At 42.6% G+C, this 17,385-nt stretch overlaps 1 protein-coding gene across 4 annotated transcripts in view; it reads right to left on the bottom strand.

The window, feature by feature from the left end:
* Positions 1-16,060, bottom strand: part of SLC44A1 (solute carrier family 44 member 1) — a 231,399-nt gene extending 215,339 nt beyond the window's left edge. Inside the window, exon 1 of one of the 4 annotated variants that reach the window (XM_027550433.1) lies at positions 15,738-16,060. In XM_027550433.1, the coding sequence (XP_027406234.1) occupies positions 15,738-15,773 (36 nt within the window). In that variant the 5' untranslated portion in view covers positions 15,774-16,060. The remainder of the gene's footprint in view (positions 1-15,737) is intronic. The other 3 variants (XM_027550435.1, XM_027550434.1, XM_027550432.1) reach the window with 3 other exon arrangements.
* Positions 16,061-17,385: the final 1,325 nt, after the last annotated feature.

Here is a 17,385-nt window from a genome sequence, read left to right as displayed (position 1 = left end):
CCGGAAGGCTACAGTCCATGGGGTCGCAAGAGTTGGACACGAGCACCATGCTGATGTGGCTCCACAAATGGGTGAGGGGTATGGAATGAGCAAGAACTCTACAAACTTTTCTGACCTCAGAATCCTTTCTTAGAAGATCACTTTGTAGCCCTGGGACTATGGGAGCATATACTTGGGGAAACCCTGCTTATAGTATTCTTACATAAGTAACATTTGTATCCTTACATGGACAGCATGTGGAGCACTGCCTACAGAGCAAGGAGCCTGGTCATGGGGAAGTACTCCTTCCCCTCTGGAGGCTTCCTACTCTGTGTGCTTATCACTACCTCAACAGAATCATGTGTTTCCATTTGGTCCAGGATTACTTTCTCAGATTAAACTAGAAACCTTTAAAACATTATTACCAAAACTAGAATTGCATTCAATTTTAAAATGAAGTACCTTATTAAAATGTTATTCCCATATCTTCATATAAGTGAAATCTGCTTCAACCAACAATGTCTAAACCAAATGTTTTTCTTGATGTAAAAGCAGGGCTAGTTTCAAAACATATTTAACACATTAGGCTTTAAAACTTGATGTTTTCAGACTGTTTTCCAACACTTGATGTTTTTAGAGTTTATGAACAGAAAAAATCACATGCAATATTTCAAAATCCATTTGGAAAAAACTGAGGTTTTAAACTAAAGTTTAGTTTAAAAAACAAACTCCAGTTTTAGCTCTAGTGGTAAAAAAAAAAAACTCTGCCCTTGTAATTTGATCTTTCAGTTTAGTTCAGTTCAGTTCAGTCGCTCAGTCGTGTCCAACTCTTTGCGACCCCATGAATCACAGCACGCCAGGCCTCCCTGTCCATCACCAACTCCCAGAGTTCACTCAGACTCATGTCCATCGAGTCAGTGATGCCATCCAGCCATCTCATCCTGTCGTCCCCTTCTCCTCTTGCCCCCAATCCCTCCCAGCATCAGAGTCTTTTCCAATGAGTCAACTCTTCACATGAGGTGGCCAAAGTACTGGAGTTTCAGCTTTAGCATCAGTCCTTCCAAAGAAATCCCAGGGCTGATCTCCTTTAGAATGGACTGGTTGGATCTCCTTGCAGTCCATGGGACTCTCAAGAGTCTTCTCCAACACCACAGTTCAAAAGCATCAATTCTTCGGTGCTCAGCTTTCTTCATGGTCCAACTCTCACATCCATCCATGACTACTGGAAAAACCATAGCCTTGACTAGACGGACCTTTGTTGGCAAAGTAATGTCTCTGCTTTTCAATATGCTATCTAGGTTGGTCATAACTTTCCTTCCAAGAAGTAAGCGTCTTTTAATTTCATGGCTGCAATCACCATCTGCAGTGATTTTGGACCCCAGAAAAATAAAGTCTGACACTGTTTCCCCATCTATTTCCCATGAAGTGATGGGACCAGATGCCATGATCTTAGTTTTCTGAATATTGAGCTTTAGGCCAACTTTTTTACTCTCCTCTTTCACTTTCATCAAGAGGCTTCTTTATGTGCATGCAAATCATTTGTGCCATAGTTTTCAACTTCACCATGGCCATTTTCTTCACCTTCTCCTTTCTTACTGCTCTCCTGAGCCTTTTTGATACTTGATATTAAATAGTATCAATTTAATTAATTAAATACATTAGCCCTTCCAAAGGCAATGGATCTACCAAGTCTATATATAGATGCTTTCAAAATGTGGTGTTGGAGAAGACTCTTGAGAATCCCTTGGACAGCAAGGAGATCAAACCAGTCAATCTTAAAGGATATCATCCCTGAATATTCATTGGAAGGACTGAAGCTGAAGCTCCAATACTCTGGCCATGTGATGCAAAGAGCAAATTCATTGGAAAAGACCCTGATGCTGGGAAAGATTGAAAGCAGAAGGAGAAGAGAGCGACAGAGGATGAGATAGTTGGCCATCACCGATTCAATGGACATGAACTTGGGCAAACTTCAGGAGACGGTGAGGGACAGGGAAGCCTGGCATGCTGTAGTCCATGGGGTTGCAAAGAGTCGAACACAACTTGGGGACTGAACAACAACAACAATATATATATATAGATGTATATATATTCCTTATTATAATTGTATTTTTGAGAATCTGAGTTATGAGAAAAGGACACAATTGTAGTCACATTTAGTAAATTTACTGCCATGATAGACTTGTTCTTAGAGAATGTAGAAGGGCCCAGGAGGAAATGCACAGCAGTCAAGGTCCCCAGAGTCTGAAGTTTATAACCACCACTTACAGAGACCTGGAGGCAACTGTCACATTCTGACCTCTAGTTTAGGGTGCGCTGACTGAAAACCAACACCCCTCTCCCCCTCCCCCTCCACACCCCCCCACCCCCGCCTTGCCACACACACACTTTAAAGCCAGAGTAAATAGTACAAACAATCTCTGAATTTTAGGGAAGAAAAACTGATATCTAAGCTACATTTAATATACTATTTAAATATAGTTCTCAGTACAACAGATGGAAGAGAATCCAGTGCAGTAGGAAATGCACAGGCTTTCAACTACCCCAGCCTTTACACTCCTTCAGGGACCTCAGACAAGCCGCCTAAACTTTCTGAGCCTCGGTTTCTCTCTCCCTCTTTTTTTTTTAGAAGATTATAGTTGATTTATAACATTGTGTTAGTTTCAGGTATACAGAGAAGTGATTCAGAATATACATATATTCTTTTTCTGATTCTTTTCCATTATAAATTATTGCGAGATACTGAATATAGTTCCCTCTGCTATACAGGAGGTCATTAATCTATTTTATATATAGCAGTGTGTACACATTAATCCCAAACTCTTAATTTATCTCCCCTCCCTTTCTCCTTTGGTAACCATTAGTTTGTTTTCTATTTCTGTGCCTATTTCTGGTTTGTAAATAAGTTCATTTGTGTCATTTTTTAGATTCCACATATAAGTAGTATCATATTTGTCATTCTCTGTTCTGACTTACTTCACCTAACATGATCATCTGTGTCCATCCATGTTGCTGCAAATGGAGCCTCAGTTTCCTAATCTGTAAAATAGGGCTAAAACTGACACTCATCTCCAATTTGCAAAAATACAGTGAAATTTATTATATGAGAGCAGACAACTAGGGACAGAAAGCAGGGAAAAACCAGAGGTCTACTCCATATTCCATGCCGTTGCTTTCCCCTTGGAGACCACCCATCCTTACAGAATCTCCTTTATGCACATGACTTAGAACATTTTCTGAAACCCAATTCGAGATATTCAGTTGCCTATGGGAAATTGCTACATGGAGGTATTGAAGTGAAGTCGCTTAGCTGTGTCCAACTCTTTGTGACCCCGTGGACAGTAGCCTACGAGGCTCTGCCGTCAATGGGATTTTCCAGGCAAAAATACTGGAGTGGGCTGCCATTTCCTTCTCCAGGGCATCTTCACAACCCAGGGATTGAACCCGGGTCTCCTGTATTGCAGACAGACACTTTACCGTCTGAGCCACCAGGGAAGCCCACATGGAGGTATTAGTATCATCTCAATCTCAGTTCACACAAAATTAAATTCATCTTCCCCTCCCCGTATTCTAGTCTCCATCTCAACTCCCTTGTCTATCAATTATAATACCCTTCTTCCATTATACAGAGTTCTAAACTGGTTTTATCCCTCTCCTTTATCCCACATATCCAGGTTAAGTCAGGAAAATCTGTCCTATTTCAATTGTGTAATGTCTCTCTGTTCCCCATTTATACTGTTGTTTCAAGTTACTGAACAGCTTCCAGGGTGGCCTGTTTCCCCTTCTCTCACTTCAAGCACAGGCAAGGCTCAGATTATTCTTCCTTAAGTCACTCCGAAAAACCCTTCATGACTGCCGTTTCTCTCTCCTTCGAATAGTAAGAGTCTTCCCTACATGTAACACTCTTTCTACCCTGACCAGCTCCCCTTTCCAAACTGACAGTTAAAGGCTGCTGTACCTTTGTTCAAGCCATTCCTTTCACTGGAATGTCCTTTCTTGTCCCTGCTTTGTACTAATATCTATCCTCCCACTCTTTCTAAACCCATCCTTAAAGGACAAATCAAGGGTGATTTTCAGGAACCCCACTCTTCATCTAGTCCATTCTTTCCTGACTTCTCCAACCCCTGAACCCCTAATCACCTCCAATTTAACCTCTCCTTATCGCTGTTCATTGCGCCCTTAACACTCAACTCCTAGACACAATTTTAGTATTTTGAAAGTTTGGGTACCTTTACGAAAAGTCAAATACAGGATTGTTTTAGGGTAGTATTAATGGATAGAACACCTGAGAGACTTAGTTTAGTTTACATTTATATCTTAAGATATTTTCATACACTGTTCAGTTTGCTACAAGCCTGTAAGATAGGTTTTATTATTATTATTCCCATTTTATAACTGGGGAAAATGAGGCACAAAAATGTTAAAGAATTTGGCCCAAATAACTCATTTGGTGACAGAGCCGAGCTTTAAATCCATACAGTCTGGCTATACAGCCCATACTCCTGCCAGTACACAACAGTGTTTAATTCTCAGATTCCAATAGCCCTTTAGAGCAGCAGTAGGGAAAGAACTTAGGGAAAGTATGGCAAAAGGCTACTTGTCCACTGAGAGACGATCATTTATTTGGGGATGGTGAAGTGAGATACATACAACAGACTAAATTCAACTGAATTTTATATTAAGAAAATTTTACATCAACAATATTATGTTGGGCTTTCCTGATGGCTCAGTGGTAAAGAATCTGCCTGCCAACGCAGGAGGCACAGGTTCGATCCCTGATCTGGGAAGATCCCACATGCCTTGGAGCAACTGAGCCCTGTGGGCCACAGCTACTGAGCCTGTGCTCTAGAGGAATCAAGCCACAACTACTGCAGCACACACAACCCAGAGCCTGCGCTTTGCAATAAGAGAAGCCACTGCAATGAGGAGCCTGCACACTGCAACTAGAGAGTTGCCCCCATTTGCCACAGTTGAAGTAAAGCAACAAAGACCAGCACAGCCAAAATAATAATAATAAAATAAAAATTTAAAATATGTATTATGTTAAAATTAAAATATAAACAAATATATTAAATTTTTAATTTAATATATTTTGTAATAATTTTATATTTTAATTTTAATAAAAAATTTAAAATTTTATTAATTTAATGAAATATATTAAATATATAATATTTTAACTTAAAATAATTAAATTAAAATATATTTTTGCTATTATAAATAATGCCACATGTAAATATTCTGGCATCTAGCATTTACTATACTCTTAGATTACTAAATTAAAGGGTGTCAAATTTTTTATGGCCTTCAATACATGTCATCAAACAGTATCCCAAGACAGTCAAACCAGTTATTCAGCAAATCAATAAAGTATACTTGAGTCAAAACCACATGAGCAATTAATATTATCCTGTTAAGTTTTACCAAAGGTATAGATGAACAGGGTGTCTATGTGCCCTTAATTTGACTTATGAGCAAAACTGAACATATTAACATATTAGTTTACTAATTCTCCTTCTGTAAACTAGCTATTCGTTGCAAAGATGCAATTTTTATACCATAAGAGCTCTTTGTATCATAGAGATACTCTAAATTATGATGTGAATCTTCAGTCTTACTATTGCTTTACCAAAAAACAAAAATACCCAAAATTAAACAGGAGGGGGGAAAAAAAAGGACACTCTCTTTCTACTTTTCTATTCTAGTATATTCCACTCAGTATTGTGGCTCCTTAAGTCCATCAGTGGAGAAGGCAATGGCACCCCACTCCAATACTCTTGCCTGGAAAATCCCATGGATGGAGGAGCCTGGAAGGCTGCAGTCCATGGGGTTGCTAAGGGTTGGACACGACTGAGCGACTTAACTTTTACTTTTCACTTTCATGTATTGGAGAAGGATATATGGCAACCCACTCCAGTGTTATTGCCTGGAGAATCCCAGGGACGGGGAAGCCTGGTGGGCTGCAGTCCATGGGGCCACACAGAGTCGGATACGACTGAAGTGACTTGGTAGCATCAAGTCCATCAGATAGAGGTAGAAAGAAAGGGAAGGAAAAAGAAAACTTTAGGGGAAAGAAAGGGAAAAGAAAGAAAAGATGAGTACTAATCAGATAGAGATAAACACATACAGAAATGAGAAGAGGTAGAAAAGCAAACAGACAGCTTGAACGGGAAAAGGTTATAGTAACACCAACGTCCTCTTAGCGCCCACTGGTTGTGGGAATACTGATTAGCTATCTAACCATTATTCCAACCTTAAATGCTCTTCTTTATCCAGAAGCTATGCTTGCCTCCTAACAGGAAAGAAGCAGTTGGGGTGGGAAAAAGAGAAAGATGGGGCTTAGGCAGTGGCTAGGTGGCACTAGTGGTGAAAAACACACCTGGCCAGGCAGGAGACATAAGAAACATGGGTTCAATCCCTGGGCGAGGAAGACCCCTGGAGGAGGGCACAGCAACCCACTCCAGTGTTCTCGCCTGGAGAATCCCATGGACAGAGGAGCCTGGCGGGCTCGAGTCTATAGGATCACAAAGTCGGGCAGGACTGAAGCAATTTAGCACGCACAGAGCAGTATTACTGAGGAAATAGGAAGATGACTGTGTGACTTTCGACTAGCAACTGTGAAGTTTTATAATGGAGCTATAAGCAAAATATTAGGAAACAGTATTTTACAAGCAGAAGAAATCAGCAAAACGAGCAGCTATCAGTGGCTGCCTACCCAGTCACCATTCTCCCCGATCCTCCTAGCCTGGCTGGCGGTGTTCTAATTTTATTCTGGTGTTGCTTCACCCTCTACTTGACTCAGAGGGAAATCCTGGTTAGTCTAAACCAGTTACTGCACCCGTGCCTCCCCCTTGCTACAGATTGCTTAAAGATGAGTACACAGCCCTCCCTAACTCCTGTTGAAAGAAAAACCACTGGGAGTTGTCAGCTCAGCATACACGAGTCTTCCAAAAGAGTCACATCCATCTTGGGATCACAAGGGGAGCTAAATGAGGGAAATGTACCTTCCATAAATGACAAAAAGAGAGAGAACTCAGGTCCTTGTGGATGTTATGTCATCAAGCCAAAGAACTAACCCAGCTGGAAGCCAGCCTACCTCTCAACTTGTAAGAGACGTTTCCCTTAATGTTTAGCTATCTAGATTTATGGTTTTTCATTTCTTAAAGCTGAATCATACTTAAGTGATTCATAATGAAAAATCTTACAAAATTGTGATTGTTACCATTACCATTATCATAATGCTACCAAAAAAAGGAAGGCACTTCAATACCTTCCCTGCTACTTGAATATCTCAAAGTAAACATGTATTTTCAATTTTTCTATCTTTTTGCTGTTTTCCTTATTTTACATTATAATGTATCCAGAAATCAAACACTTCCGTTAAACAATTTACAGCATATCTCACAACCTCAAAAATTAGGATAAAAATAGCTTTTAACAGTTTCCTTACTAAATAGATGTCTAAATATTTGGTTGTGGGATACTGTAGTAATATCATTTTCACACACACACCAAAAAATTCCAGCAATTTATCAGCCAAAAGTTTTAACGTAAATCTTACTGTACAGCTGATATGAAATCAGAAAGGAGTCCACAAAGGGGAAAAGACTAACACCCCCTAACTTCAGTTCAGTTCAGTCACTCAGTCGTGTTCAACTCTTTGCAACCCCCTGGACTGCAGCACGCCAGGCTTCCCTGTCCATCACCAACTCACCTTCTAACTCACATCTTTACAAATACACTTGCTTCACACATGAGATGTATACCTGCAACAGACAAGCTGCTTAAGACAGCTGCTAAGACTTCTGTTGAGAATCTTCTTCGGAAGTAGTTGTCCTTTTATGGAATTCCCTGATGTTCCAGTACTTAGGACTCGGTGCTTTCATTGCCGGGGTCTGGGTTCAATTCCTGGTTGGGGAACTAGGATCCCGCAAGCCATGTGGCAAGGTCAGAAAGAATTTGTCCTCTTAAAAAATTTTTATATTAAATTTTAAAACATCAGAGTTACTAAGGTTGGAGTTCATCCACATCCAACCATGGAAGGAAAGAAAATTTGTTCAAATCTCTTCAAATTTCAAAGTTCAAATTTCACAAGCACCTATCATGTACCAGGTACCAGCTAAGCATAGAGAATGTCAGCAATGAACAAAGCATACATGGTGCCTCTCCTCATCAGCTCAGTCTAGACCAGAGGTCAGCAAACATTTTCCCCATAGAGCCACAGAATAAATATTTACACTTGCAGGCCACAAGGTCTCTGTCACAACTAACCACTCAACTCTGCCACTGTAACATAATAGCAGCTATAGACATTGTATAAATGAATGAGTGTGGCTGCATCAATAAAACCTTATTTGTGGATGATGAAATTCAGTGATATAATTTTTATGAAATAATTTCTCACGCCAAGATGGTTAACTTTTTTCACCCATCTGAATATATACAGATACCATTTTTAGCATTATTAGCTTGCAAGCCATACAAAGATTTGGCACATGGGCTGTAGTTTTGCAACTTCTGGACTAGATATTAACCATATAATTATGTATTGCTTTAAGTGTTCATAGGTAAAATATATAAGGCTATACGAACTTAATGAGGAGACATGGCCTAGTTTGAAGGATCAAGGAAGTCTTTTCCCAACAAGTGACTCTAAGGCTGAAACTTGAAGGATGAGTATCAGTCAGCCAAAGACTAGGGAGACAAGCAAAGAGCCTCCCGGACAAGTGAAAAGCATGTGCAAAGCCCTAAAAGAAAAACAAAGTCTACTGAAGAATCTGTGAGGCTGGATTACAAAGATTAAGGAGAAATATGGTATGAGTTGACAGCGACGCGGCAGAGAGCTAGAGACCAGCCCACAAAGCACAGCTGGCTAGTTTCAGTTGACTCTGGTCTCTGTCTTAAGAGTAATCAGAAACCATTAACGGGCTTCAGGTAGGTGGGGGACACAATCCCCACACAGCTTTGGAATTTTTAAAGCAATCATTGGACTGCAGTGTGGAGAAAAATTGGAAGGAAGCATGAATGAATACGAGGTGACCTAGAAGCAAAGTTCTGGCCAGAGATGACAGAAGCTTAGACTAGGGGACTTGCGATGGAATTCAGAAGGTAAAAGAGACAAGATATGGTGACTAGATATGGAATAATGAGAAGCAGGTTTCCTGTATGTCTCAGGTTTCCAGTTTCCATACCATGACACTGGTGTCATTCAGTGAATCAAAGATGCTGAAAAAGATGTGTCTATCTGTGTCTACATACTTTGAGTTTAGTTTTGACACACTGACTTTGAGTTGCCTACAAGACATTCTAGTGGAAGTTGTAAGTAATAGGTGGATATACAGTTTTGAAGCCAGGATAAAGTTGGTTTCAGTTCAGTAATTTAGTTTGAGAATTGTCAGCAAATGGGTTGTAACTAAAACCATAGAAGGAAATGGAATTATCACAGAAAGGGTATGGAAGAGTGGTTTTCAACCTTGGCAAAACATGAAAATCATCAGGGCAACTTTAAAACTTTTTGATGTCCAAGAAGTACCCCTGGATCAAGGAAATTAGAATCTCCGAAAGGAGAATCCAGGACTCATGTGGTGTTTTTTGTTTTTTGTTTTTTTACGCTTTTAAGTGTTTCCAATGTGGTATCAAGATTGCAAAGATAAGACTTAATGGTAACTACAGAAAGATTAAGGGACTAAGTGGGTTTCAGGAGTTCCCTCATGGTCCCTTTGACTTTTCACTTTCATGCATTGGAGAAGGAAATGGCAACCCACTCCAGGGTTTTTGCCTGGAGAATCACAGGGACGGGGGAGCCTAATGGGCTGCCGAATATGGGGTCGCACAGAGTCAGACACGACTGAAGCGACTTAGCAGCAGCAGCAGCAGCATGGTCCACTGGGTTAAGACTCTGCACTTCCATTGCAAGGGGTGTAGATTTGATTCCTGGTTTAAGATCAGGGATCTGGGAAACTATGATTCCACATGCCTCCTGGAGAGGCCAAAATTAAAAAAAAAAAAAAAGACAGAGTGACTAAGTAGGTTTCTAGTTTGAGTTACCTCATAATGTATCTTTCTGACCTCAGACCTCATATCTCTACATTCCAGTTTAGTTCAATAGAAAAGACAGTAGTTCTAGTTTATCTCTAATAGTCCTGAGAGTCCCAAAAATCTGAGTCAAAGTTATGAAACTGAAATAATTCTCCTTTCTACAGGAAGGGGTTGGGGAGGAAGGAGATAGCAAAATATTGACTTGGCCAGAAAGTTTGTTTGGGGTTTTCCATAACATTTACTAAGGACTTCTCTTGTGGCTCAGACGGTAAAGTGTCTGCCCGCGATGCGGGAGACCCAGGTTCAATCCCTGGATTGGGAAGATCCCCTGGAGAAGGAAATGGCAACCCACTCCAGTATTCTTGCCTGGAAAATCCCATGGATGGAGGAGCCTGGTAGGCTACAGTCTATGGGGGTCGCAAAGAGTCAGACATGAAACCAATTACCAGTAGCAGCATATAATACAGAATCAGGTCATTTCAGTTCAGTCGCTCAGTCGTGTCCAACTCTTTGTGACCCCGTGAATCGCAGCACGCCAGGCCTCCCTGTCCATCACCAACTCCCGGAGTTCACACAGACTCACGTCCATCGAGTCAGTGATGCCATCCAGCCATCTCATCCTCTGTCATCTCCTTCTCCTTCTGTCCCCAATCCCTCCCAGCATCAGTCTTTTCCAAAGAGTCAACTCTTCGCATGAGATGGTCATATATTTCTAAAAATAACTATCCTCCAAGCCAACAACATTTCTAAATGATAGGATTAACACATCAAATAGTATTTGGTAGTATTTGTTAAGCCTGGGAACTTTCTAATTGGACTAGTTTTGCTTATTATATCATGTTGCTCCCTATCTAGTAACTGCAGCAAGTTCAAAATGGCATGACTTGAACTTGGACATTCCTTATTTCACAATGTTATTGAGTGGACCTTTTCTAAAGATAAAATGAACTGCAATTTAAGATATGGGAAGCATATATGTGAACACAGAAACAGAAGCACAGGACTCAGATTCAAGACAAGGGTAAAGTTTGGATTGATCCCTTAGTAGCTCTGAGACTTCAGCCAAGTCTCAACTAACATCCAAGTCTCAACTTCCTCAGCTGTAAATGGAAGTAAAGTCGACTTCAGAATTACTGGAGAAGTTGAAATGTGAAAAAGGCTGTGAAAAATAGCTATACAAAAAGTCTCATCGTTTTTATATTACTTTCCAGCCAATTTTAATATTAACATTGATTTATATATTTTAAGGAATGGATCTTCTACACGTGGGCATCCCTGATGGCTCAGATGGTAAAGAATCCGCCTGCAATGCCAGAGACCTGGGTTTGATCCCTGGGTTGGGAAGATCCCCTGGAGGAGGGCATGGCAACCCAGCCAGTATTCTTGCCTGGAGAATCCTCATGGACAGAGGAGTTGGCAGGCTACAGCCCACAGGGTCGTAAAGAGTCCGACACGACTGAGCAACTAAGCACAGCACATGCTAACAGCGCAGTATTCAGAAACAAAAATCGTCTTCATGCTACGATCCTTTGTTTCAGTTAGAACAGGTATATTTTGTTGGGCACATTTTCACAGAATAACTTAGTCTCTGTTGGTAATTCCCACTACTCTTCAAATTTCACTTTTAACCCCTGACTTCAAATTCCACAAAGCAGGAGACTACAGTTACTATTAAAATTATTTTAAAGAACAGTTAACATTCTTAAAAGTTAACCAGTGTTTGTGAACCACTTGATTGTTTCCCATTTTTCATTTCAACCCAAGACAAGACATAAGAGCTAGAAAAACACAATTAAATATGGAGCTCTCAATTTGACGACATGGGACAAGACCAGAGACAAGAACAACCTCTCCAACAGACAGATACTAGGGGCAGTTTGTTCAACGAGAAAGATTATCCTCCATCCCGCTCACGATTTCTAAGGTTAGAACCAAAGGACACAGAACTTCAGAGCACTTGCAAAATCTCCTGACTTCCAAAGCACTACTGTGAGAAATAATGATCTAGCCATTAACGACAAAGACTTTTGACAATTCGCTAAGTAATCTTTCAAAAGCTTCCTTCATTCAAACTGGTTTGTCAATGGGAAAGAACATTTCATAAATCTGAAGATTTACGACTGAACTTTGAAGTTTAACATTACAAGAATAGAAATTATGTCAGGTTATAACAGAACAAACGAATTATGGAGAGTTGGGAATAAATTTTAAGAGTCTTAGGGAGGATTAGTGCTGTAAAAAGAAACTCAAGACTATCTCACTTTTATGTTCCCTTCAAAGAGATTTTTAGGCAAAGGCTATCATGTACTGGCTTGTCTTGAGCAAGTACTAGTATTAGCAAGTAACTTGCAGTGGTCACTAATAAGAAAACAAAACATAATTAAGAGTTCTATAAACATTTCTAAGAGTTCTTAAGATTCTTAGACACATATCTGATACAGTACAAATAATTTTGCCAATAATTTCCTCCTTAAACAATGAAATACAAGTAGGTATAGAACGTGACACTTTATCTAAATCCAAAAACAGGATAATTATTTTGAAGACAAATTATGATATTGAGACACTGCCAAGAAAATGAAAATAATACCCAAACAGACTACAAGAGATGAAACAATTTGGAAGACAATAACTCTTTTATGAGAGCCTACAGTATAGCAAGAGACTATGAGGAAAAATAAATTATATATATTTCAAAAGTGAATCCCTACTACAAAGAGGAAACACACCGTATTTACAATGATAAAAACTGCGAGGGCTTTAAAGTTGCTGACGATACGACTGAGAAAAGCTAAGCTGAACTGCAGATTACCACAAAGCGCGTTTGTTTTGATGTGCTGTGCAGGTTATCATTACAGTTTGCAGACAATCTCCTTTAAGACGTTTTAGCCACTGCTCCAACTAAAATATAAGCACTGAGCGGAGCACCAGTAGCAAAGAAAAAAACCTGCTCAATTTTGCAAACTGACAGTCCCATTGAAAGAATAGGATGGAATGTGGGAAAGGCAAGTGAATTTTAACTTAAACAGTTCAAATTTGAACTTAGAAGAGGATGGCTTGGAGACATTAGTCACCATCTCATGGAAGTGAAACAGCACATGGTTCAGGGCTGGATTCATATTAAATGTTACTTGCCAGCCAAATGTTCCCATCGGTGTATCTATATTCTGTTCACTGACTGTTGCTGAGCCACTATCATGTACAAGGTATAGTAAGGCACTGCAGTGAATACAAATATGCGGAAAACAAAAAGAGTTCCTATATTCAAGAAGTTTACAATCCAGTAGAAGGGATGAAAGAAACACTGTGCCTGAGAACACAATCCAGGCCTCTTAGAGAAGTTCATAGTGATATGGAGGCTCACATTTAGAGAAGATGTGCAGCTGCATCCCTATTTGGTTTCAACACAACACATATAGATACTATATTATCCCAACTGATGATGTTCCTGAAAGGAGCATTAAAATACAGCAGATTGATAACATTTCTCAAATAAAGAATGATATCAAAACCTCAAATAAGGGAGAAAAAAAAATGATGACCTGCTTTTTGGCACAAAACCTGCTCCTCAATGCTCCACTGGACACTACAAGTCCCTAAAGCTGAACTTAAGGGCATGTGACAGCTGTTGATTGGTTATAGGAAACCACAGGGGCAAAAAAAAAAAAAAAAAAAAACACACCCCTCAGGGTGCATGACACTCGTCTTGTCTGTAGAACACGGCATGAAGCAAACAGTGGCTGCAAGAAGAGGAAAAAACAAGGAAAATATGTGGCAGCATTCTGAAAAGTAAGATGTGGAGCTAGTCAAATGCAAGACCTGTTAAGTAGAGTTTGGGTCCAGCATCCATCCCTCCCAAATTTGATTGATTATCAACACGGTACAAGCCATCCATAAACTATCCAATACTTTCCTGTCTCTAAGGCATTTCATGTCCAAAAGAGGATGCATAGTAAACCAATTCTTCAGAGAAAGGCAACAGCAAAGATACCATGTTTGTCAAAATAATATTTAGGTAAATATTAGACCAACAGCACCCAACTAGATCCTCTCTCTCCCCGAAAACCTCTAACCAGTTGAAAGGTATTGTGTGATTCCACACCTTTATCTGTTAATATGAAAACTACAGACCTCTCCCTCCTACACCACTATTTATAGTTTTTCTTTGTTATTCTAACTGAACAGTAAGGTTTAACTAAGCCAATCAGCCTGACTATGATCCTAATAGGAAAAGGAAAAAAAAAAAAAAACACGAGTAAGCAAACACCCAAAAAAGAAATGGACAACTAGGATGGATACTTAATAAAACATAGATGTCCTCCATTCATCTGCAATTCCAGTCATTTTCAGACAGATCTCAGATTTTCAGAACAAGTATGCAGGTTATTTAAAACTGAGTTATATATAGTCATTTAGCAGTAGCAAAACACTTCTGGCATTATCACAGATGCTAGATCTCTGAAGGAATTTTTTTCCCCAAAACTAGCGTTTTTCTTCACCAAGAACCGACAAGCCTTTATTTCTAAAAACAAGAGCCCTTGTCTCCCCCGCAAAACAAACAAATCCAAGACCATAGTTAAATTCTACGCTAATGAAACTGTGAGATTACATCCCAGGCATTGTCAGAGCCTATTTTTCATACACCACCACCAGACAGTTTGATGCAGTATTCCTGATTGCTTTTTATCGTATTTGTAAATACACTCACTAATCCACTAAATTAGGTAATTTACAAACAGGTCCTCTCAGTTATTAGCGGACAGCAGTCAAGTCCTATTACATCTGATCCTTATACAGTTGTCTAAAACATTTCCATCCAGGTTAAGGGCTCCGATTGGCAAGAGAGAGAGGCAGGTTAGCGAAATTTGGATGGGGGCAGGGTAGGCGCTGGGAGAAATCTCTGCATCTCAGCCCTCAGCGACAACACTCAGCCAGTGTGCCCACAGAAAAACTAAATTCGGCACCTCTTCCTCCTGTTACACTGGCAACAAAGAGGGAGTTTCCGTAACGCTCCCGTCACCCTCCAGGTGCCCAATCTCCTTCCCAGCGCAGTCCCCGCGCTCCCGCAGGGGCCTCGGTGTGCGAAGAGGCCTGGGTGTCTGAGGTCAAGGCACAAAGGGGGGATGGGGTGGGTGGCGAGCCGCTGGAATCTGGGAAACCGGGTCGTAGGAGGGCTCCGGGATCCGCTTAAACGCTTGAACCCGGACCAGGGTCTGCTGGCAGGAGAAAAGGGACAGAATCTCCAATAGAGCAGAAACTGTAATAAGGTGGGAGATGGGGCGAACAGCCCAAGCTGGAGCTACTCCTCCAGGGAGCACAGAGGATAGTCTGTGGATGTGCAGCGGGCGGACTCCAAGGAGGTGGGAAGCCAGGAGGCAGGCCCGGAAGACGAAGGAAGAGGGGGTGCCACCTGGGGCAGAGAGCAGGCGTCCTTCTTGCCTCTACCTGCGGGCTGGCGGGACGCGCCGCTCAGGTGTGACTAGGAGGCGGCGGCCAAGTCTGCAAGGGGCGCCCCGGGGGCCGCGCAGAGGCGCCTGCCAGTCGGCTGCCCTGGGAGCCAGCGCGGGGGCAACGGCGGGACAGGGGGAGGTGCGGGTAGGGGACGTCTCTGGAGTGCCTGGTGGGCTGAAGGGAAGCTTGCGGGTGGTGGAAGGCGGTTGGCGCCCGCCGCGCAGCGCGGGGGAGGCATCCGGGTGGGCGGCCGGGAGGCGGGAGCCCCTCACCTGCGCGGCTGAGGAGGCGGAGCTGCAGCAGCCCATGGCGGGGCCGGAGGAGCCCGGAGGCGGCGCCGGGCGCGCAGCTACGCCCCAGAGCCCCTCGGCATGCGAGCCGGCGGGCGCCCTGGGAGGGCGCGGCCTGGCTCCGCACGACTCGGCGGCGGCGGCGGCGGCGGCTCGGGCGGCGGCGGGTACTCAGGATGCGGCGCGGTTCGGGGAGGGCGCCGACCACATCCCCCGGCGGCGGCGGCAGCGGCGGCGGCTGTAGCTGCGCGGCTCCTACTCCGCTCCTGCTACTGCAGCTGCTCCCCAGCGGAAAGGGGCGGGCGGCGGCGGCGGCGGCGCCTCCCCCTGTCCCCCGCCTCCCGCCTCCCGCGCCCAGTCCCTCTCCCGCTCCCTCTCCCGGGCCGCCGCCTCCTCAGCGCCGCGCGCGTCTCCCATCAGACTCCCCGCCCCCAGTGCAGCGCCGCGCGGGCGGTCGGGCGGCTGCGGCCAAAACTAGGCCGGGCCCTTCGGCGCGCGTCGGAGCCTGCGCGGTACCGAGCCCATTTAGCTGTGGCACCGAGGCAGAGCGCTACCTCTGCGCGAGAGGGCGCCTGAGGCTGGGGCACACGAAGGCTGGGCAGGCTCGCAGCCGAAATGGGGTCGGGTTGTTTCCGGACCCGGGAAGCACCGGCGAGGCTTGCGGAGCTGTCATTCTGTTTCCCTATTGGGCTTGCAACCCGAGGACCTTAATGGTTTCTTACCTCTCAGGTGACTGATTTTTATCCAGAGTAAAGCGTACGCAGTAACCCCGTGGAGAAGTACTATGTGATAGGGGACAAGGAGAAATAAGCCTCTGTTGCTATTCGCCCCATTTTGCTGATGTGGAAACTAAGCCTTGAAGGCACCAGGAGTTTGATGGAATACACCCAAGGTCGAAATTGTTATAAAGGGACGAAAATAAGGAAAAGGCAAAAAATTCTCCAGGTCTCTCAATTCAGAGACATATTGGATCTTAACGAAACTTTACACAGAATAGTCCACACACACAAATGAGAATTAATTCATCATATTAAAACATATGTATACCGCAGGCATACTAAGTTCCAGTAATTTACAAGCACTGGGAAAAAGAGGTGAATAAAAGTGCCAAAGTTCCTGCTCTCTTAAAATTCCTTGTTGTTCCGTGAATACGCTAGGCAGTATCAGCAAGTTAAGAGTAAGTGCTGTCACCATCTTCAAGAACTACAACCCCAAGAGGTTGAGAAAGTATGATATGAGAACAGTTAAAATGTGGCAGGAATAAAACTATAGATCATGCTTAATATTAAGAGAACCACGTACGAGGCACTATTTTAAACCTTTTCGTGTTTCCTTTCATCCTGTCAAAGAATGTCTTAAAGACAGAATCAGTTGGGGGGGGGGGGGGAGCTTATTTGCAAAGGTGCAAGGGGGACTAGAAGGCCTGACTGCCAAATGAAAGACAACAAATTTTAAAGATTACTCAAAAGCTAAGGGGGGTGGAAACAGTACAGAAGTAAGCTGACTTCAGGTGCATTGAAAGGGAATCTAAGCAAAAGAAAGTCAAGATGGGAACCCAGAGACCACCAAAGGAAAGGCCAAAGAGGAATTCACAGTTGGTGTGTTTCAATTCTCTAGGTCTGTTACCAGG

This window comes from Bos indicus x Bos taurus, chromosome 8, assembly GCF_003369695.1.
Source record: "Bos indicus x Bos taurus breed Angus x Brahman F1 hybrid chromosome 8, Bos_hybrid_MaternalHap_v2.0, whole genome shotgun sequence".
NCBI classification, from domain to species: Eukaryota; Metazoa; Chordata; class Mammalia; order Artiodactyla; family Bovidae; genus Bos; species Bos indicus x Bos taurus.
The sequence above is the reverse complement of the archived record's forward strand: the minus strand, read 5'-3'. Positions and strand labels throughout refer to the sequence as shown.